This window comes from Erpetoichthys calabaricus, chromosome 5 (assembly GCF_900747795.2).
Source record: "Erpetoichthys calabaricus chromosome 5, fErpCal1.3, whole genome shotgun sequence".
Classification (NCBI taxonomy): Eukaryota; Metazoa; Chordata; class Cladistia; order Polypteriformes; family Polypteridae; genus Erpetoichthys; species Erpetoichthys calabaricus.
In genome coordinates, this window is record NC_041398.2 from 40,027,444 (window position 1) to 40,053,459 (window position 26,016).

The 26,016-nt window shown below is 38.8% G+C and overlaps 1 protein-coding gene across 2 annotated transcripts in view; it reads left to right on the forward strand.

Moving 5' to 3' along the window:
* Positions 1–26,016, forward strand: part of exoc6b (exocyst complex component 6B) — a 625,017-nt gene that overhangs the window by 100,814 nt on the left and 498,187 nt on the right. For both annotated transcript variants that reach the window (XR_007935144.1, XM_028801461.2), the window contains exons 3-4: positions 13,185–13,232; positions 17,814–17,904. Coding sequence is in view for 1 of the 2 variants with exons in the window: in XM_028801461.2 (XP_028657294.2) it covers positions 13,185–13,232; positions 17,814–17,904 (139 nt within the window). In the remaining variant the exon portion in view is untranslated. The remainder of the gene's footprint in view (positions 1–13,184; positions 13,233–17,813; positions 17,905–26,016) is intronic.

Genomic DNA, 26,016 nt, shown 5'->3' on the forward strand with positions numbered 1-26,016 from the left:
TCAACTTCTGGAGGGATTATGCCAAGGAAAAAAGGATGAGAACCCCTGACCTAGAGATACCACACATAATTTGATCACATATGTGTTGGTAGTCCACTGTAGTTAAGCATTTACATTGACTTTTGATTGGTCTCCTGTTATTCCCAAATAATGCTGTTTACCAACTTCAAAAATCGTATTCTACTTTGGGTTTATGTTAGTAGGGGCCCCTGACCAGACTCTCTAATGTTTGTTTGGGACCTCAGCTTCAAGTTCGGGAATCCCTGCAGTACTAAGGTATTGTGCAATGTTAGCCATTCTGGATGTAATGAGAAGTCATAAGCAAAATGACACCTTTTATTGACTAACTAAAAAGATTACAATATGCAAGCTTTCAAGGCAACTCTGGCCCCTTCTTCAGGCAAGATGTAATACAGAGACTGGAATTCCCTTTGTTTATATAGACACCAGGACATATACAGCATTGGAAATCCTTTAAGTGAGCCATCTTAGATGTAAAAAATTAATAGACCTCTCCATGCTAAGATTCATTTAGCAAGAGAGAAGAACAATATTAAGATCTTTTGATAACTGTCCAATAAAGTCTTTTGAAGTTTTTGATGTGTTTTTCCATACAATTTATATCTGTAGTCAGGTTGCCTGGGTCAGTCAGAAAGATGTAAACCAGGGGTCACCAAGCTTTTTGAAACTGAGAGCTACTTCAAGGGTACTGAGTAATACGAAAGGCTACTTGTTTGATACAAACTTCCTGAATAAGATGAATTGGCACGGTTCACCTTTAATGATATTATTAATATATTAGAAATTTTTCCTTAACTTTTCTGCTATTTTTTTCTTTATTTTTAGGAGGTAAAAACTGCATCTAGCTCCCCATCGTAGCTGTGTTCATTTGCTTGTCTCAGCAAAGAGTGAGATGGAGGTTTGTCTTGCGCACGATATTGAACTTTGACCGCAGACTACCTCCCAATCTACATCAATGCAAGTGTTATTGATTCAAAAAGAACAGTTACACAGTTAAATACAATTTTTAGACAGAGCTCCATGGTGTCTAGTGCTATTTTTAGAACATGCCCTGTGGGCAACTCACATGGTCCCTGCGGTCAACCAGGTGCCCGCAGGCACCGTGTTGGCTACCTCTTATGTAAACAATTGTCATGTCTTGTAATAAAATTCTTGTCTCTATTTTAAACATATTGTAATGTGTTTCTTTTTTCTCTCGTTGTGTTTTGAAGTTGCTCATAAGCACTGTGGCTAAAGTCCTTCTCATAGTATCCGTGGCTGTTGGAAGTGATCTCCTACAGGAACATCCCTATTGCCATGCTTAATGTGGAACCCATGTGAATTCATTCTTTGGTGGAGTGTTTGTCCAGTTTCTCCCACATAGATGGCAGTGTTTGGACATTTCATACAGAGCATTAGGTAGTCCACATTAGATGATCTGCAGGAAAATTATCCCTTTATGCTATGTTCTAGTCGGCATTGTGGTATAACTACACAATCTGTATCATAAATGTAAGGACACTTTTTGCATCTTTTCTGCAGGCATGGAGATGTACCATTATCTGTTGGTTCACCCAGAGAGCTTCTGACAGTTATTTGCTGCAGGTTTCGTGGTTGTCTGTATGCTGGCAGGGAAGATTCTGTAAATGCATCTCTCAGCGTTTCATCATTATTTAGTATTGGCTGAAGTTCTCTTGTAATGTTTCGAAGTGCTTTAAGATGTGTGTTATAGGTGACAACAAGGGGGACGTGGTTCTTGTTGTCTTTTGTTTTTATATTCCAGAAGGTTGTCTCTGGGTATGGCAGTAGCTCTTCTTATTTCAGTGTCTGTTATTTTGGGAGTATATCCTTGTCTGATGTAATTTACATTTAGACAAATGATGCATGTAACAAAATTCTACACTATAAACTAAGAGAATCTATTTAGAAGAAAAAAAATATAGCTACTTTGTTTGCTTAGTCTCAGAAGTGTCCCATTGAAGTTTTCTATTCATAATTTTAGTTATATTCATTTAAAAACTACATGAAACCATTTAAAGACAGCTGGTCCCCTTGTTTGAAAACTCTTGGTTTATTGGTGTCATACATTTTTTGAAAAAGGCACAGGTATTTTTTTTTATCCAATCTAACTGCGAATCATCAGGTACAAATAGAGAATTGGATTGACAATTCACCATCAGTTCACAACTCAAATAACAGTATAACAGTTGATATTCTATCATATATTTCAGGCCACTAAGCCGCTTAATTGTATATACCAAGTATTTAGTTATTACTAATATTGTATCCGTGATATAGCTATTTACTATGTTCCTTTCCATAAATATTTCCCAAAATATTTACATCATGGGTCGGGACTCTGCCACCGCTAGGGTGCAAATGGAAAGTTTGCTGGCAGTATTTGTTCAGGGGTATGCCATCCTGCTCATAGATTTGGAAATAAGAGTTTCAGTGTCAAATATGCTAAAATAAACTCTGGTTATGGATCTGTACACAACGAACCCTCATTAGCTAGTATTGCATTATTTAACACACGACTTTTTATTGGCAAAGCATTGGTAATATCAGAATTCATTGCAGACTCTATGCTTAATAGAAACTTTCTAAAACCAAACAAACTTACTTCTGTTACGGAGGCAACACCATCTGGGTACATTTACTGCATGCTGCTCAAGTCAAAGTGAAGGGGTTGCAGTAATTGTTAAGTCTGAGTTGAACATCAAAAGAATCACAATTGATGGTCTATTGTCCTTCGAGTGTCTGGCTCTTAAACTAATAATGAAATTTGGTCCTATATTACTTGTTGTTCTCTATCATCCCCCAAAATATAAATGGTCTTACTGAATTATTAACCCACCTAAGTTCCCTTTCCCAGAGAGTCATTCTTCTTGGCGATTTCAACACACTGTACATATTGACATTCCTACATGTAAACTGAGAAATGAATTCCTGTCCTTGCTGGAGTGTTTTGACTTGGTGCAACATGTTGATTTTCCTACCCTTTCTGGTGGTCATATATTAGACCTGATAATCACATTTGGCTTATCTGTCAACAATAATAATGGCAGTGATATGGGATTCTCTGACCATAAAGCAGAACTTTTCACTGTCTCATTACCTCTTCCTTCTTTTATGTGTTAACATCAAATTTCTTTCAGAAACCTTAAAAAATATCTCTCCCTCTGTCTTTTCTGGATCAATTTCTGATCTTTTTTTCCCCTATACCATCTGCATTACTATTGTTGATTACTATAATTTAGCCCTTCATTCACCACAAGATAAAATCCATATTACTAACCGAGAATGCTAAACCGGATGATGAACGCAGGCACATCTGGCCATGGGCCGTAGCTGCAAAAAGACGTACTGCGCAGGCGCAAAAAGAGTCCGCGAGAGTCGGCTGAGGAGCCGAGAAAGGCGGACAAAAGAGGGCGAGAGAGGCGGATGAGGGTCCGCGAGAGGCGCAGGCGCAAAAAGAGTCCGCGAGAGTCGGAGAAAGGCGGACAAAAGAGGGCGACAAAGGCGGATGAGGGGCCGCGAGAGGCGGACAAGACCACAGAAACAAGGAGTGAGCATGCACCAAAAAAATGAAAAGGCACATAAAAAAGTAGTCAAACGCGGGGAAAGCACGAAACACATTGCACACGAAACTAGACACACCAAAAAAAAAGAACATACGAGCGCACAACAGCAAGGCACGACCACACACCCCCCCCCCACCCTACAGGGACGGGACGGGACACACACCAAGAGGGGGATTCAACAAGCCCATGGAAGACAAAAAAAAAAGAACACAAAACCACCCCACAGACCCTACAAGCAAGGGACAGAACACACACAAAGAGGGGGATTCAAACAAGACACAGGAACACAAAAAGAAAGAAGACGCTCGCGCAACAACAATCCCCCCCACACATCCATAAGAAGTGACACCCAAAGCCACATATTTTAAAGTGAACGTCGACACCTTCACACTAGGCAGCATAGGTGTCGGCATAGGTGTCAGCATAGGTGGATGTCCTTTCAATAAAGCACTATTAACCGTTCAACTGCAGAAAAGGATACATATTAACAGTGAGTGCGATCCTCCTTATTACTTATCCATATTTCGCATGCTGAGAAAGAAACAAGTCATGAATACACGGTCACGGGTACAAAACGATTCGGAAAGGATAACGGGAACGTGCCCAAATGGACCGACACAATGCACGTAGACGCATTCAGCGCGCGTGTCAAAGTGCTGCATCGAAAGAAGCACGATTTCAAACCGAAAGAGCTTGCGTATCAGACATACAAAAAAGGGAGCGAAGAGACAGAATAAATGAACGGAGACGTGAACAACGCGCAAATGAACTGACAGGAAAAAAAAAAGCAAGACGCGAAAAGCACCAAGCTCAAATGACCGACATACAAAAACGGACAACGCTCGATACAAACAATGCACGGCGTAGACTGAAACGGACTTTGCGCAAAGCGGAGGCGAATAAAAAAAAAGAAAAAAATTGCGCGTCACAAATAATGGACATGCAACAAAAAGGCAATCAAAAGCAAAACATGCCCGTCGCGGACATCAACGCCACACACCTGTTAAACGCTTACGCCAAATGGCTGAAAACGCCTTCAATAAGGAATCCACTATTGAGGAAAATTCTTTGGGATTAATGAATGTCATTTGCAATCATTGTCATTCACTTAACTTCACAGAAGAAACAACTGGCAATACAAATAATGAATTTACACGTTGTTGTCAAAAAGGTCAGAGTAGACTGCCTCCTTTACATTCATATCCTGAATATCTAAAGAAGCTTCTAACTAACGATGTGCCTGAAAGTAAAAACTTTATGAACTGCATTAGATCCTACAATAGTTCATTTGCTTTTGCATCTACCGGAGTACATATCAGGCCACAAAAAGGCAATTGCCCATACTGCTTTCGCATATGTGGACAAATATTGCATCGCATTGGAACAGTGCACCCTGAAACAAATCAACAACGCAAATATGCACAAATCTACATCCTAGATCCAGACGCATGAACCTTCCTGAAAACAAACAGTGCACAGAGCTTATAATGAGAAACGCCACTCATGTCATAAACAATCACCCATTAGCTAAGTCTATAAAAATGCTACATGAAGTTGAAAAGGAGGCAAATACAAAAGCAAATGCAGAAGGTATAGCGGCAACTACAATTACTTTGGTCTTGATAAAGGACAAAGAACAAGATCCAAGATGATACAATCTGCCCGTCGTTAATGAAGTGGCAATTGTCTTTCAAAGTAAAGATGGTGAGCCTCCATTTCACAGAGATATTGTTCTACATTTACATCCTGATAAAAACAACACACCTACATTCCAACGCAATGTTGCCTTCTCACGTGTTCGTTGTTCATCTGACGTTACAGTTAAAATTATAAATGATCCATGCCAAGGAAGACTCATTCAAGGACAAGACACCATCTTTACTACTAATGTTATATACAAAGAAATATTCCAATAAAACATTAATATATGCCAAACACTCTATTTGTTATTTCTATGCGCATCATCCAAAGCTGCACACTATTCTATATCTAATTCATACATCTCACTCTTTGTCATGTCCCAACGCCAGGGGTTGGCGAGCGAAGCCCCCTAGTAGATCTTATGAAACACAAGGAGATTTCCTTTAAGTGTCAGCTCCTTGGTACAACTCAGAATTATGGTCTATGAAAGAAGCTGTCTGACACTTTGAAAGCATATCACATAAGACTAGCCTCTCTATGCACGTCCAGGGTTTTTCTGACCATCATAGGGCTTAAAAAGATGCATTAACTACTGAGATCTGTGAAAAATGTCTCCACTTTTTACTTAATGAAATTAAACATTAAATAGTTCAACTTATATAAATCATCTATTTGTATCTTTCCCTGTCTTCCCACTTAGTCCATCTCTTATTATAAATTTTCAAGTCACATCTGCATTTGTTACCGACTCCTTTGTAAGATGAGGCCAAATACTCGACTCCATCCCCACCACACTTCTTAAATCCTGCCTTCACGCCATAGTCCTAACTGTTACTACAATTATCAATACATCTCTTGACACTGGCTTTGTGTCAGTCACTTTTAAAGTTGCTTCTGTAATTCCGGTGTTAAAAAAAAGTAAATAAAATGATCTGGTCTTGATGCTGAAAATCTTCAAAATTTTCAGCCTATTTCTCATTTATCTTTTCAGTCAAAAGTTCTTGAGCGTGTTTTAGCCTCCCAACTCATTAATTACTTAACTTTTAATAAATTGATGGAACACTTTGTCTGGTTTCAGAGTGCAGCACAGCTGTGAAACTGCTCTGCTTTGGGTAACTAATGTTTTGCTTATGGCAGTAGACTCCGGACAAACCAGCATATTAATTCTGTTAGACCTCAGTGCAGTGTTTGACACTGTCAAACATGACATCTACTGTCCAGAACGTAGAACATTCTGGGTACAGTGCATCCGGAAAGTATTCACAGCGCATCACTTTTTCCACATTTTGTTATGTTACAGCCTTATTGCAAAATGGATTAAATTCATTTTTTTTCCTCAGAATTCTACACACAATACCCCATAATGACAACGTGAAAAAAGTTTACTTGAGGTTTTTGCAAATTTATTAAAACTAAAAAAACTGAGAAATCCCATGTACATAAGTATTCACAGCTTTTGCTCAATACTTTGTCGATGCACCTTTGGCAGCAATTCCAGCCTCAAGTCTTTTTGAATATGATGCCACAAGCTTGGCACACCTATCCTTGGCCAGTTTCGCCCATTCCTCTTTGCACAACCTCTCAAGCTCCATCAGGTTGGATGGGAAGCGTCGGTGCACAGCCATTTTAAGATCTCTCCAGAGATGTTCAATTGGATTCAAGTCTGGGCTCTGGCTGGGCCACTCAAGGACATTCACAGAGTTGTCCTGAAGCCACTCCTTTGCTATCTTGGCTGTGTGCTTAGGGTCGTTGTCCTGCTGAAAGATGAACCGTCACCCCAGTCTGAGGTCAAGAGCGCTCTGGAGCAGGTTTTCATCCAGGATGTCTCTGTACATTGCAGCAGTCATCTTTCCCTTTATCCTGACTAGTCTCCCAGTTCCTGCCGCTGAAAAACATCCCCACAGCACGATGCTGCCACCACCATGCTTCACTGTAGGGATGGTGCCAGGTTTTCCTCCAAACGTGACGCCTGGCATTCACACCAAAGAGTTCAATCTTTGTCTCATCAGACCCAGAGAATTTTCTTTCTCATGGTCTGAGAGTCCTTCAGGTGCCTTTTGGCAAACTCCAGGTGGGCTGCCATGTGCCTTTTACTAAGGAGTGGCTTCCTTCTGGCCACTCTACCATACAGGCCTTATTGGTGGATTGCTGCAGAGATGGTTGTCCTTCTGGAAGGTTCCCTTCTCTCCACAGAGGACCTCTGGAGCTCTAACAGAGTGACCATCGGGTTCTTGGTCACCTCCCTGACTAAGGCCCTTCTCCCCCGATCACTCAGTTTAGATGGCCGGCCAGCTCTAGGAAGAGTCCTGGTGGTTTTGAACTTCTTCCACTTACGGATGATGGAGGCCACTGTGCTCATTGGGACCTTCAAAGCAGCAGAAATTTTTCTGTAACCTTCCCCAGATTTGTGCCTCAAGACAATCCTGTCTCAGAGGTCTATAGACAATTCCTTTGACTTCATGCTTGGTTTGTGCTCTGACATGAACTGTCAACTGTGGGACCTTATATAGACAGGTGTGTGCCTTTCCAAATCATGTCCAATCAACTGAATTTACCACAGGTGGACTCCAATTAAGCTGCAGAAACATCTCAAGGATGATCAGAGGAAACAGGATGCACCTGAGCTCAATTTTGAGCTTCATGGCAAAGGCTGTGAATACTTATGTACATGTGCTTTCTCAATTTCTTTATTTTTAATAAATTTGCAAAAACCTCAAGTAAACTTTTCTCACGTTGTCAGTATGGGGTGTTGTGTGTAGAATTCTGAGGAAAAAAATGAATTTAATCCATTTTGGAATAAGGCTGTAACATAACAAAATGTGGAAAAAGTGATGCGCTGTGAATACTTTCCGGATGCACTGTATCTCTGGCACTGCCCTCCAGTGGTTTAAATCCTATCTGATTGATAGGCAAGAGACAGCTCAGCACCAGTTACACAAGGAGTTTCACAGGGCTCTGTCCTCTGCCCTCTGCTCTTCTTTGTATGCTTCCCTTTGGCCTTATTATTTCTGGCTTTGGATTGGGTTATCATTTTTATGCAGATGATACTCAACTCTATTTCAATGTTAAAGTGAAACTTCATTAGAGTTTTCTCAGCTTACAACTTGCCGCAGTGAAATTTAAACCTGGATAGAGCATAACTAAATTGGCACTAAAGTGTAACGTAACAAAATGAGCTCCTTTTCAATAGAGCATAACTAAATTGGCACTAAAGTGTAACGTAACAAAATGAGCTCCTTTTCAATCAGTCTTGATGATGATTTCATCAGACCTTCTTCCAATGCAAGGAATCTTGGTGTCATTTTTGATTCCAGCATTTATTATTCCACTCACATAACTCGCATTAAGAAACTTTCTCACTTTCTTACTTTTGCTTCTGTAACATACCTGTGTTTGCTCATTCCTCTTTTTCTATTGCTGAGAAACGTGCCCATGCTTTTATCACATCCTGCATCGATTACTGTAACTTCCTAATGGCAGACGGGACAAATATTATTTCACAGCTCCAGTTGATTCATAATTTTCCTGCAAGATTCCTTATATGAACTAGCAACATTAAGGACATAACACCCATCCTGCTTCACCTTCACTCACTCCCTGTGTCTTACAGGACTGAATATAAAATTCTATTAATAACCTACAAAGCTTTAAATGACCTTGCACCAGACTACATCAGTGATCTTCTCCATCACTGTGCTCCTGTTCACCCACTAAGGTCCTCTGATTTTGGCAATCTTGTTTTGCCTCACACTAACCTACGCTCTGTGCTTGACAGGGCCTTCAGCTGTATAGCACCAAGACTTTGGAATGACTTCCCTAAATTAGATCAGCTGGCTCAATTCATTCTTTTAAAAAAACAACTTAAAACTCACCTGTTCAGAAAGACTTTTAACTTTCTGCCCCTTCTTTTGGTTTACCCCTCTGTCTAGATGCTCGGGATAATTTGTGTATATGTAATATCACAAATTATATTATTTATTCTGGCTTTTTTCTAGTATTGAATTTAGTATTTTACTCTGGTTTATTGTCTTTTATTCTATTTAATGTTTTGTGTATCCTGTATTTATCTGTTTTAGTGTTCTATGCAGAAAATATTTTTGTCAAATCAATATACCCTGTTGTTCTTTCCGAGAGTCTGTGAAGCTCCTTGAGCATGGGAAAGGCACTATATATATAAAATTTATTTAACACATTATTATTATTAATATTTGTATCGTAGTTCATTAAATTGCTGCTTAGTGATGGTCATTTACTGTTCTCTTTAAGTATATTTGTTGTTCATGAAATACAGTATAGTACATTTCTATAATACAAGTTGTTGCTTGGGATCAATTTCTGTTGCCTTAAATATAAAATGGTAGGCTAACTCATCATTCTAAGAACCACATCCCTGCTGTAAGTCATGTTGTTTGTGAGGTAATGCTACAGATATACCATTTTGTGTTAAGGTCTGGAAGGCTTGTTTTCACCATTCAAAATAATGAAACCAGTACTGTTTCAAAAATTATTAATAAGACTTGTAGAGACTTAATCTTAAAGGACTTAAAGCTGTAGCATCTACCATAACAAATAGTTTCTTGAGAAAAGACATTCTTCAAAAAATAAATAAAAGTATTAAGAAGTACATGCAGAATTTTGTATTTGTATTGATGCTTTTGGAAACAAAGTGCAGATTCAATGCAATAAAATGCATATTGTTTAATAATAAAATGAAAACATTTCAAGTTGATAAATACTTTTTATATGTACTAAACAAACTTACATTTCAATGGCATTTTACATACAGTATTATACACTATTAATTTGACATATCTTGCAGATAATATATAAGTTCTTGAAGATGTTTCTTCACTAAGGATGTTAAAATCCAAGAACTTTGGTAAATGCTTCTGGCTCTTTTATACTAAATGTTTAGACGTTTACACATATTTTGGAAATTAATAGCAAATTCTGTTACACTGACAAATGTGTCAGTTATGAGTATTTTTCTGTATTCTCCTTAGCACTGGAAGGTTACATGGTTAGCTCTGTTTTCTAGAATGACAGGGAGGCTCTATTACCTATTTTGTGTTTACAAGTATTTATTATTCTAATGCCAATCCACAAGGGGAAAGAATATACAGTTTTCAAAAACAAGATTTGGTGCCTACTTGCCCTACTTAAAATCTTCTCATTGTCTGGGACAAACTCCAACATGACACCATGACATCGAACTGGCAGATTCTCAGTATGATGCTCACTTCCACCTGATGCCTTTCCTCCTGGGAAACTCCAGAGCAAAGGAGGATCTTTTCTGTTTTAAGAGGTTTGGATCCAGAACTAAATGAGTGGATGGACATGAACCCAACTATATTTTTAATAGCATTCTGTCTCACCCACCGACTCCAGATCCTTCCCCCAAGAGAGGTGACAGTCAGTTTGTGTCTGGTTTCCAGTCAGCCAAGATCTTTGCCCTCAACCATCACCCAGGTTACATCACACTCAGTCCCTATTCCTCCTAAAGGTGGTGGGGTCTGCATGAGGGCAGTACCACAATGTGGATTTATGAACTGTTTCCAACCAGTCCCCGTGGAAGCCTATAACAGAGAGAGATGCTCCTTTTAGTTTTTTTTGCATCTGCATCATTAGGGACTATGAATAGCTCTTTCTGTGACCCCTCATCTGGGACCAATTTGCCTTTGAGGACCTACCAGGCTCCGGACAACATAGCTCCCAGGGTTACAGGGATACACAAACCTTTCCACTGCAATAAGGTGGAGATTACTGTAGAGACTCCTGAAATAACAGCAGTTTCAGCTTTTTTATATTTTCTCAGGGTCAGGAATTCTTTTCAATTTCTTCTACTCTTTTCCTGAAACCCAAGCGGTTTAAAGTGCATGAACTAGAGCAGGGGTGTCCACACTTTTTCGGCTTGCGAGCTACTTTTAAAATAACCAGATCGAAATAATCTACCTAAATTAAAAATTATATACAGTATGTATGTGTGTGTGTGTGTATATATATATATATATATATATATATATATATATAAAATACTGAGTATACTTTATACATAAAATATTGTTGTCGTACCTTGCATAACTGAATAACCATTATGGCACAATTACAATTCAGTACATTTATGGTCACTACAGTATTTGGATTTAATAATCTTCATGTGGGAAAAGGCTGACTCGCATAAATAATGCAGTCAAGGAGGTAGTACATTTCCTCATGTTTGGGTACTTTTCCTCTGTGAGTAAGTTCCAAAGCTGTCCAAGAGCCCCAGACTTCAGCTGAATGTCATCCTGTAGTGTCAAAATCTCATCCTCCACTGTAGAGGAGTTTTAGGTGAAAAAGTGTTGCAATTTTTGATGCGGGTGAATCACCCTCAACATCGTCCCGAAATGGATAGCACTTAAATGTAGCGATTTTCTCAAGTAAAGCTGAGTCTTGAAACCATCTGTCAAAGTCTGACAGACAATTTTCAATCTGCTCTGTATAGTGTATGCTGTCAAGTTGCGCACATGCCTTCCATTTGCGTCTCCAGCTCTGACGCGAGGTTTTGGATGTTCCCCAAATCAAGGCGCTGCAGCTTTGAGGACAGATGTTGCATTTTTCGTTTGAAAGCATTAACTGAGCTAATCATATTGACCATGGAGTTCTCTTTTCCTTGCAGCTGTAAATTAAGCTCATTCAACATGTTGGTCAGATTGGAAAAAAAATGCCAAGTCTAGCGGCCATTGATCGTTATTAAGTTGCTTGTATTCTGTATGTTTAATGACAAGGAGAAACTCCTTTTTCTCCGGCCAGGGTCTTGAAATCTCAGCAGGAATTTCAGACTAGTCACCTGTCTCAACGAAGGCCTGTTTTTATCATCTCTACATCTTGGAAGGACTTCTTATGCTTAATGATCGAGTGACTTACCCGGAAAGATGCTTTGGTGTGTCTGCCTTTGCTTTTGAATTCAGCCGAGTGAAAAATGACGACTGTCCGATTAACTGCAATTTTAGTTCCCTCTCCTTTCTCTTTCTCAGATCACTTTTCGGAAGGACGTCATTTTCGTAGTTTTTATGAACAGTTCGAAAGTGCCTTTCCACATTTTCCTTCTTTGGAATAGCAATGATAGATTGACAGATCAGACAAACGCACTTCGATTGTGACATTGTAAGAAAAAAAATCCTCTTCCAATTCCACATACAGCCCATACCCTCCCCAAACAAATTTTTTTTTTTTATTCCCTTCTTTAGTCGATATAAATTGGAAGGCTGACTAGATCACAGCCGAAGTTTTGCAGTAGCTCACGCATTTGATCGTGTGTGCAGGTTGACCAGTGTGTTAGAAGAAAAGAGATCACAGACTGGCCGCCCTGTATGTCAATCAAGTGGCAAATGCCATAGGGAGGATATATGATAGACTAACGTTTAACAAAAAATTTTTTTGAATGCAACGCGATCTACTGGCCGATCACGATCGACGCATTGGGCACACCTGAACTAGAGGAATTGGGGCTAGGTGTTTTAGGAAGAAGCTCTGTGGCTGTAGCCTTTGCAGCTGTTCGTTTTGCCAGTATTTACTACTAACATTTTAACGTGTTGCTCCCAGACTGCTTTAAAGACAAAAGTGTATGTGTGCCCACCTAAATGGAGGCATACTTAAAAGCTTGTTAGTGAATGTGAAAACACTGGCAGAAGAATAATGATAAAGAAAAATGCATTACAAATTGGGAGATGTTAATTTTCAGATGAATGTCATGGTTAAAGAAGCAGTAGAAAACTGGATGCACATGCAGTCTGATTCCCACCCCCTCCTCAATCCACTTAAGCTTTCAGAAGCTCGTAGACTACAGATATAAGTATACTTGGAACCAGTAAAACTATGTTGATAGCTGTAATGCAATTCATTTCTTGTGGAAAGCTAATTATTTTCTGTTTTCAAATTATACACAACTTCACTATGTTGTCTTCCTTTCTTTCCAAGAATCGAGTGATTGACACCAATACACGGCTGCAGAATGATGGAAAGGAGGTAAGATTTCATGTCTTTTTATTTTGGGAGTGTAGGAAGTAGTCAAGAGGGCCATTTTGCTCACAACTTTGGCATGTACAGTAATCCCTCCTCCATCGCGGGGGTTGCGTTCCAGAACCCCCCATGAAAGGTGAAAATCCGTGAAGTAGAAACCATATGTTCATATGGTTCTTTTTATATATTTTAAGCCCTTATAAACTCTCCCACACTATTATAAACATTTCCTGGACAATTATACAGCATAAACCCTTTGTATTCTCTTTGATATTAGGTAAGATTCGTTGAAATTATGTATGTAAACACAGTTTATATACGGTAAAACCTAAATATTATTTTAAAGATATCGAGCGTCTCCGATATCACATATGTTACAGCCATTACGACAGACCGGCCACCAGCAGTAAATACCTACAATGCAAGAAAAATTGTATGCAGTAAAATGTGTGTACAGTGACACTAAACTATGTACATGTAATAAGTACTGTACGTAGATAATTAATTATGGTTACTCACCAACAATGACACGACGACTTGTCCGATAACGATGAGTTTAATTTTACTGCACAACAAAGGATAGCGTTACAGCTCTTCTAAAGGAGCCTCTTCAGGCGACTGTGTAGCACCGCCGTTGTTGTTCTTCCAGCACTCTTCAATCCAAATCCCTAAAGCAGATTCCATCCAGACTACTGCCTTATCACGTCCACTTGCAACTCGTTTTGCACCCTGGTTAAAGGACACTGCGGCCGTAGATCTTATATGCTTTTCCTCCTTTTTAAATAAAAAGAATCGTGGACTCATTGATGCCGTAATGGTGTCCTGCAGCGGTGTAGCTGTTCCCTTCCTTCAACATATCCAAAACTTTTACCTTTCCTGCAATCATTTGCATCTTCTGTTGGGGCTTGGACACGGCCCCTGAAGCAGTAGCAGGAGCACGTTAATGCTGAATGAGTGAGATGAGACTTCTTGGTTAATGCAGCACTTCGTCGCTGAGCAAATCAGCACACAGGAACTTAACTGTGTGCTCTGATTAGGTAGCTTCTCGGTCATCCGCCAATAGCGTCCCTTGTATGAAATCAACTGGGCAAACCAACTGGGGAAGCATGTACCAGAAGTAAAAAGACCCATTGTCCGCAGAAACCCGCGAAGCAGTGAAAAATCCGCGTTATATATTTAGATATGCTTTCATATAAAATCCGCAATAGAGTGAAGCAACGAAAGTCGAAGCGCGATATAGCGAGGGATTACTGTACTCTATTTTTAGCAGAATTGCCATCATTGTAAAAATTAATAAACTGTCAGATTTTCATGTATGCTGATATATTAAAGCACTGTAGTTTTGGAGAATGTTGGGGGAATGGAATTCACATTTTTATCTTTGTCTGTCGTTAATCTTTATTTGCTTCTTTAAGAGGATAATGGTAATAAGTGTTGGCAACTTTCACACAGGTGATGTAAAGCATAGAGAGTTACTTAATTGCCCCTTGAAGTGTCAGCAAAGATAAATTAACTATTAAAATTGTACTTTAATTAATCATTTTGTTAAATCAGATAATGTATACATTTGTAGCAGATTTTTCTACAGTTGCCCAGAGAGAGTGTGCTATGTTCTAAAGACGGTATATGGTCAGTACAGTTATCTAATGGTAAAAGGGTACGCTAAAACTGCAAGATTCCAGTCACTGGAACACCGTCACCATATATAAGTTATCATACTCATTTTAGTCTCAGTGTATAACTTTGAGTATACAAAAATGATTGTAACTGTATGTTTTGCACGTTCTGAACAATACTTAATGTTCCAAATGTGCCTGCCTTATAGTACAAACAGTGCCATATAAATAGAAGTAGTAAGTAAATGAAAGTCATACTTGCATGTCTGTTCAGTGCAAGAATACAATGAGAAATGTCAAAGTAACATCCACATTTATACTAGGATTCAAGGTTTCCCAGCTGAACATTGCTCACATGATCTAAAAGACATGGCCACCTTTCTCCATTGCTTCATGATACAGTTCTGACACTCACATGCTTATTACAGGTGCATTCGACAAGGAACTGGGTTCATCATGAGCACTTTTGAGTAGTCTGTGGTTACACATCCCCAAACACAGCAAGCTGCCCTGCACCATGTGTTCTGACAACTTTCGTCATGGCCAGCATTGCTTTTCAGCAGTTTGTGCTACAGCGCTACTGGATGGCTACTTTGAGCTGCTGTTTAAAGCTGATCCTCCAGCTAGGACGTTGAATATCTCTGGGCCAATGGTTCTTAAGGCTGATCCTTCAATTAGCTGTGAACCACCCAATCTCCCTGAGATTGCACAGGTGGTGAACCAGCTGAGGGTAGAGATGGCTGCAGGAATATGTGGTGTCTGGGGTGAACTTCTTCAGGCTGGTGGCGAGGCTGTTGTCCTTGCATTGTAAGCAGTTTTTGCATCCATTTGGGAGATGGGTGTTATCCCAACTAACTGCAAACCGGGACTTGTCCCTATCTGGAAAGGGAAGGGTGATTGCATGGATTGCGGCAACTACAGGGGGTTAACACAGCTTTGGTGCCAGGTAAGGTCCTTTCTAAGGTTATCCTCAATATGATCTGTGATCACTTACCTACCAGCGACCAGAGCAGTCTGTTTTTATGCGTAAGAAATCTACCATCTACCACATCCTGGCACTGATGGTTCTCATAGAGCATAAATGTGAATATTGGGAGAGTTTCTTTGCAGACTTTATTTTCATTAAGCATTCAGCTCAATTGATCAAGCTTCCCTGTGGGATATCCTGGACTTTGTGGGATCCCCTCTTGGTTGGCCTGTACACTGGTACTGTGAGTGTTGTGCATAAAGGAGTCAGAACCTCTGCTTTTTTCCTCAGTTTATTCTAGTGTTCGTCAGGATGTGTTCTTATTCATACTCTGTTTAATGTTTGAATGGACTGGGTGTCGGGCAGGATTGTGAGGTCCAGCAGCTGTAGGGCATCTGTTGGTGAAGAGAGATCCACTGATCTCAACTTTGCTGATGATACTGTGATGTTTGCAGAGTCAATGGAGGCTGTGATTTGGGCTCTTGAGAGACTGCTCAAGGAATCTGAGTGCCTGGGCTTGCGAGTATCCTGGATAAAAACCAAGATCCAGGCCTTTAATTAGCTCTTGATGTTTTTTGGTAGAAATAAGTGGATAAGACTGGCGAGCTTTGTTGGGCTGAATGGCCTGTTCTCATCTAAATTGTTATAATGTTCTAATGTTCTTGGGAACAGCCATCAGCAGTGTGTCTGTCTGGGGAGATAGTGTTGACCTTGTTGAGAGGTCTATTATCTTGGCAGCGACATTCTTGTCTCTGGTGACTCTTCCTATGAAGTCAGTAGACAGATTGGGAGAGCATGGTGAGGGGCCTTGAGGTCATTGGAAAGGGCCGTGTGGTGCTCCTGATATCTTTGCAAAAGGACGAAGGTCCAAATCTTTAGAGTGCTAGTGCTTCCTGTTTTCCTATAACGTTCCAAGACATGGATGCTATTCATTAACCTGAGATGAAGACTGGACTCCTATGGTACTGTGTCCCTTTGGAGAATACTTGGGTTCTGCTGGTTTGAATTTGTGTTGAATGAGCGGTTGCTCATGGAGTCCCAAATGGTGGACATTACCTGCTTTGTGAGGGAGCGTCAGTTATGGCACATCTGCATGATTCCCCAAGGGTGAGCTAGCTGGCAGGATCCTCATTGTTGAGGACCTGAGCAGCTGGACCAGGCCAAGCTGACACCCACGTAACATCTGGCTGTGGCACTTAGATGGTCATTTCTGGAGGATGGCACTGGATTGCATGTTTGCCTGGGGGGGTTGCCAACCAGAATCCCGAGCTGTTTCGTTGTGTGGTGGGTGCAGCAATGCACTCTACCAGAGCATGCTTCCCGATCTGAGCTGACCTGAGGTATAGTAGCTTTTTTGTGGGATCGGACCAGATGGGCTAGCCATTGCTACCCATGGTCTTGAAGAGCCATATATGACCTTGACCATGTCTCTGTTTTAATGATAAAACTTTTTTGACCACTTTTGGTACGTAGCATCCACTTCACATTGGGACCACCCCACCAGACCTTCTGTTTTGGAGATACTCTGACCCAGTTGTCAGAGTTGCTCAGGTCCTTATGATTGCCTCTTTTTCCTGCTTCCATCACATAATTTTCAAGAACTGACTGTTCACTTGCGGCCTAATATATCTCTACCCTTGACAAGTGCCATTCAATCAATGTTATTCACTCACCTGTCAGTGGTTGTAATGCTGTAGCTGATTGGTGACTGTTACAATATATGTTACCATTGACTGTTCAGCAACTTTAGGACTTGTGTGTACTCAAGTATGTTATGGTTCTAGAAGGAATTGGTTTTATGAGTTTTTAAAAAAAATGTTTGATAATGTTTACAGTTATTGTTAGTTTTGTAATTATATTGGTCCTATTTAAAATTTAAACTTTTTCCAAAGTTAATTTGATATTTAAGGCTTTTATTTTTGCACCTATCTTTGTTGCTCTATATTATCTCTTAACATTTGGACTGTCAATTGCATTAAGACTGCAAATTAAATTCTCTCCTAGCTGATTTCTGTTGTGGAGGAGCTGAAAAAATGCAGATTACAGCAACGAAATATTGCCTCAACAATTGACAAGCTAACTCTCTGTCTGCCAGGTATATTTTATTATACATTTACATTAGCATTTAGTTATTTTGCACGTGAATCCAGAGACCCAGATTAGAAAAGCCAAATAATACTATAACATTGAGGAATATGAACTAGTTTAATTACATTGAAATGTAGTACTTATGCTACTTTAAATATGCCTTTGTTTTTTTTTCCTCCTATTTTAATCATAATTATATTTAAGAATTGTTCCCAATATTTTAATGCATACCTTTGTACGGACCTTTTTAAAGATTTTTTTTTGTGTCCTTGAGTTTGAAATATTTCAAAATAACTGGTAATAAATGAAAATCAATTCATGGTACTCTCTGAAATTGTTAATGTTAATTTACAAAATATCTCACCAGGTGATCTCAGATGTCTCATGTTGTTTGTGCTTTGTTTAAACACTGAACTGTTGAACTAGTGATTAATTTACATATTCTGGTGCTATATCTGCATGATCTTAAATTAGACATAACTCAATAGTGATACCTGGATTATGATTATCATTAGTACTGTTCTGCTTTTTTCATAATAATAGTGGTGATACTCTTTTTTGTGTTCTTAATGGCAATGAGCTTGTTTTATAAGACTATCTATAATTAAATTATTAAACATCTGTTAGTTTTATTCCCTAATGTAGACTTGGTAATGCTAAATGTTAAGACGTCTGGAAGAGAATTAAATGAATTTGTTTACATTTTTACCAAGTACATACTGTATGTCTAATTTGCTTTTTCCATATTGTGACTAAAAATTGCCTATATACTATATACATTTGTGTGTCTATATGTATGTAGGTATATGTATATAATATGTGGCACAATCTCCCTAAAAATAGCAATACATATTTATTTTCTTTTGCTTTTGAAGAAGTATCACTTATATTAACTAGGCTAAATAATGGGCTTCAATAAACCATTCAGTGGTAGACTAGAAAAAAAATACCACAGTATTCTCATTAGAGTGTTTTGTATTTATTCAATAGTGATGAAATATTCAGACACATCCAGAAATTCTAATATTTCCATATCAGCCCTACTGCCACAGTTTATATCCTTTGTCCTACAGCCAAGTGAGATGTGAGCCTAATTCTTATGGCTTCTTGATGTCTGACTACAATAGAGCATCTTCTCAGTACTGGCTTTTTGTATACGTATGTTGACTGCTGAAACTTTAATGAGCTACCTTCAGCCTGGTCCAGTGGAGCTTTAGCAGCACTGTTTTTAATAAGGATTTTTCTTTTTTTTGGGAGGCAGGGTGTTTTTATTGGTATTTTTGTACATATATTTTTGCATAAATTATGTATTTTAAAGAAATTTTATTTATTTTAGCATTTTATGGTCACTGAAGAATAAGCCTAAAAAATTTCGTTTTGTTAACAAAAATGAACAGTCAACACCTGTGGTCTATACTAATTATAAAAGTATAGTTTAATAAAGGACATAAAACTTCTTTTTGTCTGGCTATGCAGGAGATTAGTGTGCAACGTTTTTTAAAGGGATAAAGGAAAAAACATTGTAATTTGTATTGAAATCTGCCGATTTATAATTATAAATTAGTATAAGTAACATAAAATCGGTGTTTGGTGTAGGCCTTAAATAACCTGATCGGACCATCCATGGTTCTTATTGAAATAAAGGATCAGGCACAGGCGTCTTGTCAGCATAATTGAAAGGGAGATGAGGAATCAGTGCCTGTAATGTCATCGTGTCTTTGTGGAGTTGATGTCAGGTACTTGCAGTTTCCATGTACAAAGCAACAACCAAACATGATAAAATATTTTGCCCCCATACATAATGGGGGAAAAAATGCAGTTCCAATGAAACAGGAACCACGCTGTGCCTTTTGAAACGACAATTTTAACATTACTGTAGAACTTAATTACTATGATTTAAATGCTGTGGAAAGGAAAATTATAATTGAGTTTAGGGTTATTTAACTTGCACAGCAGGAAATATCAGTTTAGACACATGGCCTTCTTCCATCATATCCCCTCTCCACCAACTCAACAGCCATGAGAGAAAATGTCTGATTACAAAATGTGCTTGTTTGTGGACAAAAACAAAAGATAAAGAATATTAAATGTATCCATTACCAGAATATTTTTTATCAATATACAGTGCATCCGGAAAGTATTCACAGCGCATCACTTTTTCCACATTTTGTTATGTTACAGCCTTATTCCAAAATGGATTAAATTCATTTTTTTCCTCAGAATTCTACACACAACACCCCATAATGACAACGTGAAAAAAGTTTACTTGAGATTTTTGCAAATTTATTAAAGCACATGTACATAAGTATTCACAGCCTTTTCCATGAAGCTCAAAATTGAGCTCAGGTGCATCCTGTTTCCCCTGATCATCCTTGAGATGTTTCTGCAGCTTCATTGGAGTCCACCTGTGGTAAATTCAGTTGATTGGACATGATTTGGAAATGCACACACCTGTTTATATAAGGTCCCACAGTTGACAGTTCATGTCAGAGCACAAACCAAGCATGAAGTCAAAGGAATTGTCTGTAGACCTCTGAGAAAGGATTGTCTTGAGGCACAAATCTGGGGAAGGTTACAGAAAAACCTCTGCTGCTTTGAAGGTCCCAATGAGCACAGTGGCCTCCATCATCCATAAGTGGAAGAAGATCGAAACCACCAGGACTCTTCCTAGAGCTGGCTGGCCATCTAAACTGAGTGATCGGGGGAGAAGGGCCTTAGTCAAGGAGGTGACCAAGAACCCGATGGTCACTCTGTCAGAGCTCCAGAGATCCTCTGTGGAGAGAGGAGAACCTTCCAGAAGGGCAACCATCTCTGCAGCAATCCACCAATCAGGCCTGTATGGTAAAGTGGCCAGACGGAAGCCACTCCTTAGTAAAAGGCACATGGCAGCCCACCTGGAGTTTGCCAAAAGGCACCTGAAGGACTCTCAGACCATGAGAAAGAAAATTCTCTGGTCTGATGAGACAAAGATTGAACTCTTTGGTGTGAATGCCAGGCGTCACGTTTGGAGGAAACCAGGCACTGCTCGTCACCAGGCCAATACCATCCCTACAGTGAAGCATGGTGGTGGCAGCATCATGCTGTGGGGGATGTTTTTCAGCAGCAGGGACTGGGAGACTAGTCAGGATAAAGGGAAAGATGACTGCAGCAATGTACAGAGACATCGTGGATAAAAACCTGCTCCAGAGCGCACTTGACCTCAGACTGGGGCGCCAGTTCATCTTTCAGCAGGACAACGACCCTAAGCACACAGCCAAGATATCAAAGGAGTGGCTTCAGGACAACAGAATATCCTTGAGTGGCCCAGCCAGAGCCCAGACTTGAATCCGATTGAACATCTCTGGAGAGATCTTAAAATGGCTGTGCACCGACGCTTCCCATCCAACCTGATGGAGCTTGTGAGGTGCTGCAAAGAGGAATGGGCGAAACTGGCCAAGGATAGGTGTGCCAAGCTTGTGGCATCATATTCAGAAAGACTGAGGCTGTAATTGCTGCCAAAAGTGCATCGACAAAGTATTGAGCAAAGGCTGTGAATACTTATGTACATGTGATTTCTGTTTTTTTATTTTTAATAAATTTGCAAAAACATCAAGTAAACTTTTTTCACGTTGTCATTATGGGGTGTTGTGTGTAGAATTCTGAGGACAAAAATTAATTTAATCCATTTTGGAATAAGGCTGTAACATAACAAAATGTGGAATAAGTGATGCGCTGTGAATACTTTCCGGATGCACTGTAAAGGTTTTTCTTCACAAGAAGTAGCATTCAAATTTCTCTTTCATTTTCTTTCATAAAGTGTGAAGGTGAGATGAAAAAATGTGTTCTGTTTTTACTTTGTCAAATGCAGACCAGTAATCTAATGCACTTCAGCATCTATGTCAGAATGTGAAATCTAACAATATAACATTCCTTGGTAAGAATGTAAAAAAAAAACCAAAAGGATTAAGTCTGCAGATGTTACCAGCTATGTACGTTGATAAATAATGTAGAATCTTTGAAATCAGGGAAACCTGTACGGCAGGGGTACTCAAAGTTTTTGAATGCCAGTCCACATTCAGTTCGCCACCAACCATCGGGGTCCACTATAGCCAGGTTTACTGTGTAGGACTGTAGGTGTAGGTCTATAGGAGGCTAGTAATAGATTCAACGCAAATGATAAAAAACATGGAAAACAATTCAAAAAAGTCACATGACTACTTGCAATTAACACACCAATTACAACAGTTGGTACGTAAATGATTGTCACTCAGTGTGAAGTGTGAAACTGTTGTTTCGATTTCATAATGGCAGCATAGTTCGGTGAGTAACCAGTCAGTGCAATTCTCATTGCATTCCTGAGGTTCTGGTCGGTAATTACATTTCGATATTTCGTCTTGATAGTGTTCATAGTGGAGAACACACACTCACAAGAATATGTTGAACCAAACATAGTGAGCACGGATATCGCCAGTTTCTTTGCAGCAGGATACTGAGAATCTGGAACAAACTTTGACCAAAAAATTGTTATGCCGACTTCGTTCAATTTTGCTTTCAAAACGTGAGAAGCTTGCAAATCAGCTGCTTCCATTTGCAACAGTGACGGGTTTGAGTTCGGAAAAATTGAGGCAGCCACAATTGTCCATTCACCGTCAGACTGGACAATGAAAGGATCAGCAACAAACAAAAACAGAGGCTTCAGTTTTCTGAAATCCTTAAAATGCTCATCAAACTCGACCTTCAAATGATGTAGAAATGTGGAAATCAACTGAAAACATGCCTGTTGATCAGCTGTCATGCAGCTCTTCAGGTTTGGGAAATGCAGTATCTTGCCACCTTCCAAGTCATTGATGAAAATGCTCAGTTTTGTTTCAAAGGCACAACATTTTTCTTGCAATTCGACAACGGTTTTGTCTGCACCCTGAAGTGACAAATTTAGTGTATTTATATGTCCCATAATATCAACAAGAAATGCCAGCAGTGCGACCTTGTCACTGTCTTGAATAAATGTTAAAAATTCTGCAGCTTTCTTTGTATTCAAGGACTGCAGGAAGTCAGCTACATCTTCACGGAGATTCCAGAACCTTTCCAACACACGGCCCTTGCTTAACCATCTGATGTCATTGTGAAGCAGCAAATCTCCAAATTCTGCAGACATCTCTTCAAGAAGATAACGAAACAGACGATGCTGCAGAGACTAATTACATTGTAAAAAATTCACTAATTTCACAAGAGTAGACATCACTTCTGCCAGTTCATCACAAAGTTTTGAACAGAGGGCCGACTGATGAATGATGCAGTGATAAGCAACAAGGTTGGGCTGAAGTGCCTTCATACAAGTGACAAGTCCTCTATCTTTACCAGTCATTGCTGGTGCCCTGTCTGTTGTAAGGGAAACCATTTTTGTTACATCCAATCCAGCTGCGTGCATAAACTGCGATAATGCTGAAAACACGTCCTCACTGCGAGTCTGTTTTGCTAGCGGTAGTAATGTCAGAAACTCTTCAACAAAATTATGGCCATCAAAAAATCTTGTGAACACACAGAGTTGAGACATGTCAGATTTATCAGTGGATTCATCGCACGTGAGAGAAAACAATTCAGCCTGTTTAAGATCTGATATTAACTGACCACCGACATTATCAGAAAGGTCATCTGCACGACGACTAGCAGTACTGTCTGATAATGATACCCTGCTACAGAGTAAATAATAAAACAACAATAATTTTGGTGCTTTTATATTCGGACTTTTGACTTACGCAGAAGACAGTCGCGGTCCGCCAAAAACGTCTTAGTGGTCCGGATTGTGGACCGCGGTCTGCCGTTTGAGTACCCCTACTGTACGGAATACAAGTGTGAGGCAGATTAAATTTAATGGAAATGTTAGATTTGAATTTTTGGACTCTGAAAATATTAGCAAAAATGGCAGACACCATTCAGCTGAAGGGTTAAAAAACATTTTTAGACAAAGGTATGCCACTGTTTCTGTTGCTTTCCTGCACTGGTTATGGATATTCCTTTCAAGTACTGACTCCTGTTTCAATGGGGATGAGTGTTAAATCACACCACCATTGCATTATAGGGTATGGACACATTCTTTAGAGGATTTTACTGGTTTATTTACAAAATGAGTAGTTATAACTAATGCAGTTAGGAAAGCAAATGCAAATGTACAACTTAAGAGACAAAAAAGAAAAAGGGATCATACCAGTACAACCTGAATCAGATCACAAAGTAATGCTACTTAAAGAGGTTGAGGTTAATAAACATGATTCTGTATGACTTTCTATTCAAGGAAGTGAGATTGCATCTTGACACGCTAATTCTGCTTGTATTTTGTTACTTATTTTTTAAATAGGCCATCTTTGAAATAGTATTTAATGAATAAATAGATGTTTCATTAACTTGCAGTTTTATCATTGATTATCATTGAAATACATAAATTGGAAGTGAAACTGGTTTAACATAGACCTACTGTAATGACACAAAAAAAGGAAAATCGAAGAAAGGTATTTGGCCCATTGTTTTCTGAAATTTAAATTTGGGTTCAGCCAAGAACAGTGCATTACTAATTAGAATACATAATAGGAGATTTGAATCTTAATACAATTCATGAGAAGAAACAAGGAGTTGTAGTGGAGTCATCACTGTGTAGATTTAGTGTGTAGACAACCATACACGCCTCAAGAAACAAGTATAAAATGTGTAAATATTAAGAATTAATTTTAATTTTGCAGTCTGAAAGGCCAAATTTGAAAAATGTGTTTTTAATAGTTTTTGAAAATGTTGTACTGTACTAGTCTGATGTTTCAGGATTTTTTGCATAAAAGCAGAAGGCTGTCTCAATAGTCCTTTTATGCTTCACTCTAGGAACATTGAGTAATCCAGAGTTTAAATTTCTGAGATTGTGATTAGGGATTTATAAGGTCATGCTAATGTAATTATATTAATATTGGTGAAGTGTGTTCAAATTTTCTTTTCTTGGTTAAAGTGTTTGCTGCTGCATTTTGAACTAGCTGCATCTGATTCATTTCATTTGTTGACATCCCTGGCAGGAGTCCATTCCAGTAATCTATTTGACTAAAAAACAAAAGCATATGTTTGTTCTTAACAGTGTGAACTTATGTTTTTGATTTAATTGAAAAATGTAGTATTTGTAACATGACTAATATTTAAATTAAGTTTAATTCTGAGTCTATAGATTATTCCCTTCTGGCTTAATGTACAAGGCAAAATGATCACGTTTTATAATAATATCCTTGACTTTTTTCCTACTGACAATGATTTTTTTGCTTGGATTAATTTATGGAAGTTTCTGCTTATCCATTTTGTAATGCTAGTACAAAAATTATTTGAGATTGACAGTGTGGGTCCTGTGGCTTATTTGATATTTATAGCTGTGTTTCCTTCTACCTGGCCATGGTAGTTACCCTAATATTTAGAATAGTGAAGGACCTAGAGTAGAACCCTGAGACACACCAAATGTATTGTGTAATATTTAGAAGAGTGAGAATAGTGAAGGACCTAGAGTAGAACCCTGAGACACACCAAATGTAATGGGTTTCTAATGTGTAGTCACTAAGACGTAGGAAGAATTTCCTTAATATGTCACCTGAAGGTCCAGTGCACTGTCAAATGCAGTGCTTGAGGACTGTAATGATATTTGCAACAGCATTAAGCTGCATGCCATTTACTATTTTAACAAGATCCTGTGCTATAATTAGATTTAAAACTTAACTGATATCTTGATTAGAATTTTTATTCAATTAATTAATTGTTGAAAAACTGTTTCTTCTGCTTAAAAATTGTACTTACAGAGATGTCTAAAATTATCCAAAACAGAATAGACAGTTTTATAGCAGATTTTACTACTGCAGATTTAAAGAGTAAATTTTAAAGAATAAAGAAAAATGCCAGAATCTGTTAAGTAGTTAACCATATCAGTAATGCTGTTCAGTAAGCAGTCTGAGACCTCCTTGAAAAAGCCTGTAGGTGCCATATTGAGTATGGAGGTGGACAATTTCAATTAAGAAATTTGTTTTTGAAGTACATGTACACTTTCTAAAGGATTCAGTTTTTTGTATTGAATTAGGAGGGTTAAGTGTACATGGTTCTAAATGTTTGTATTATATTATTGATAATT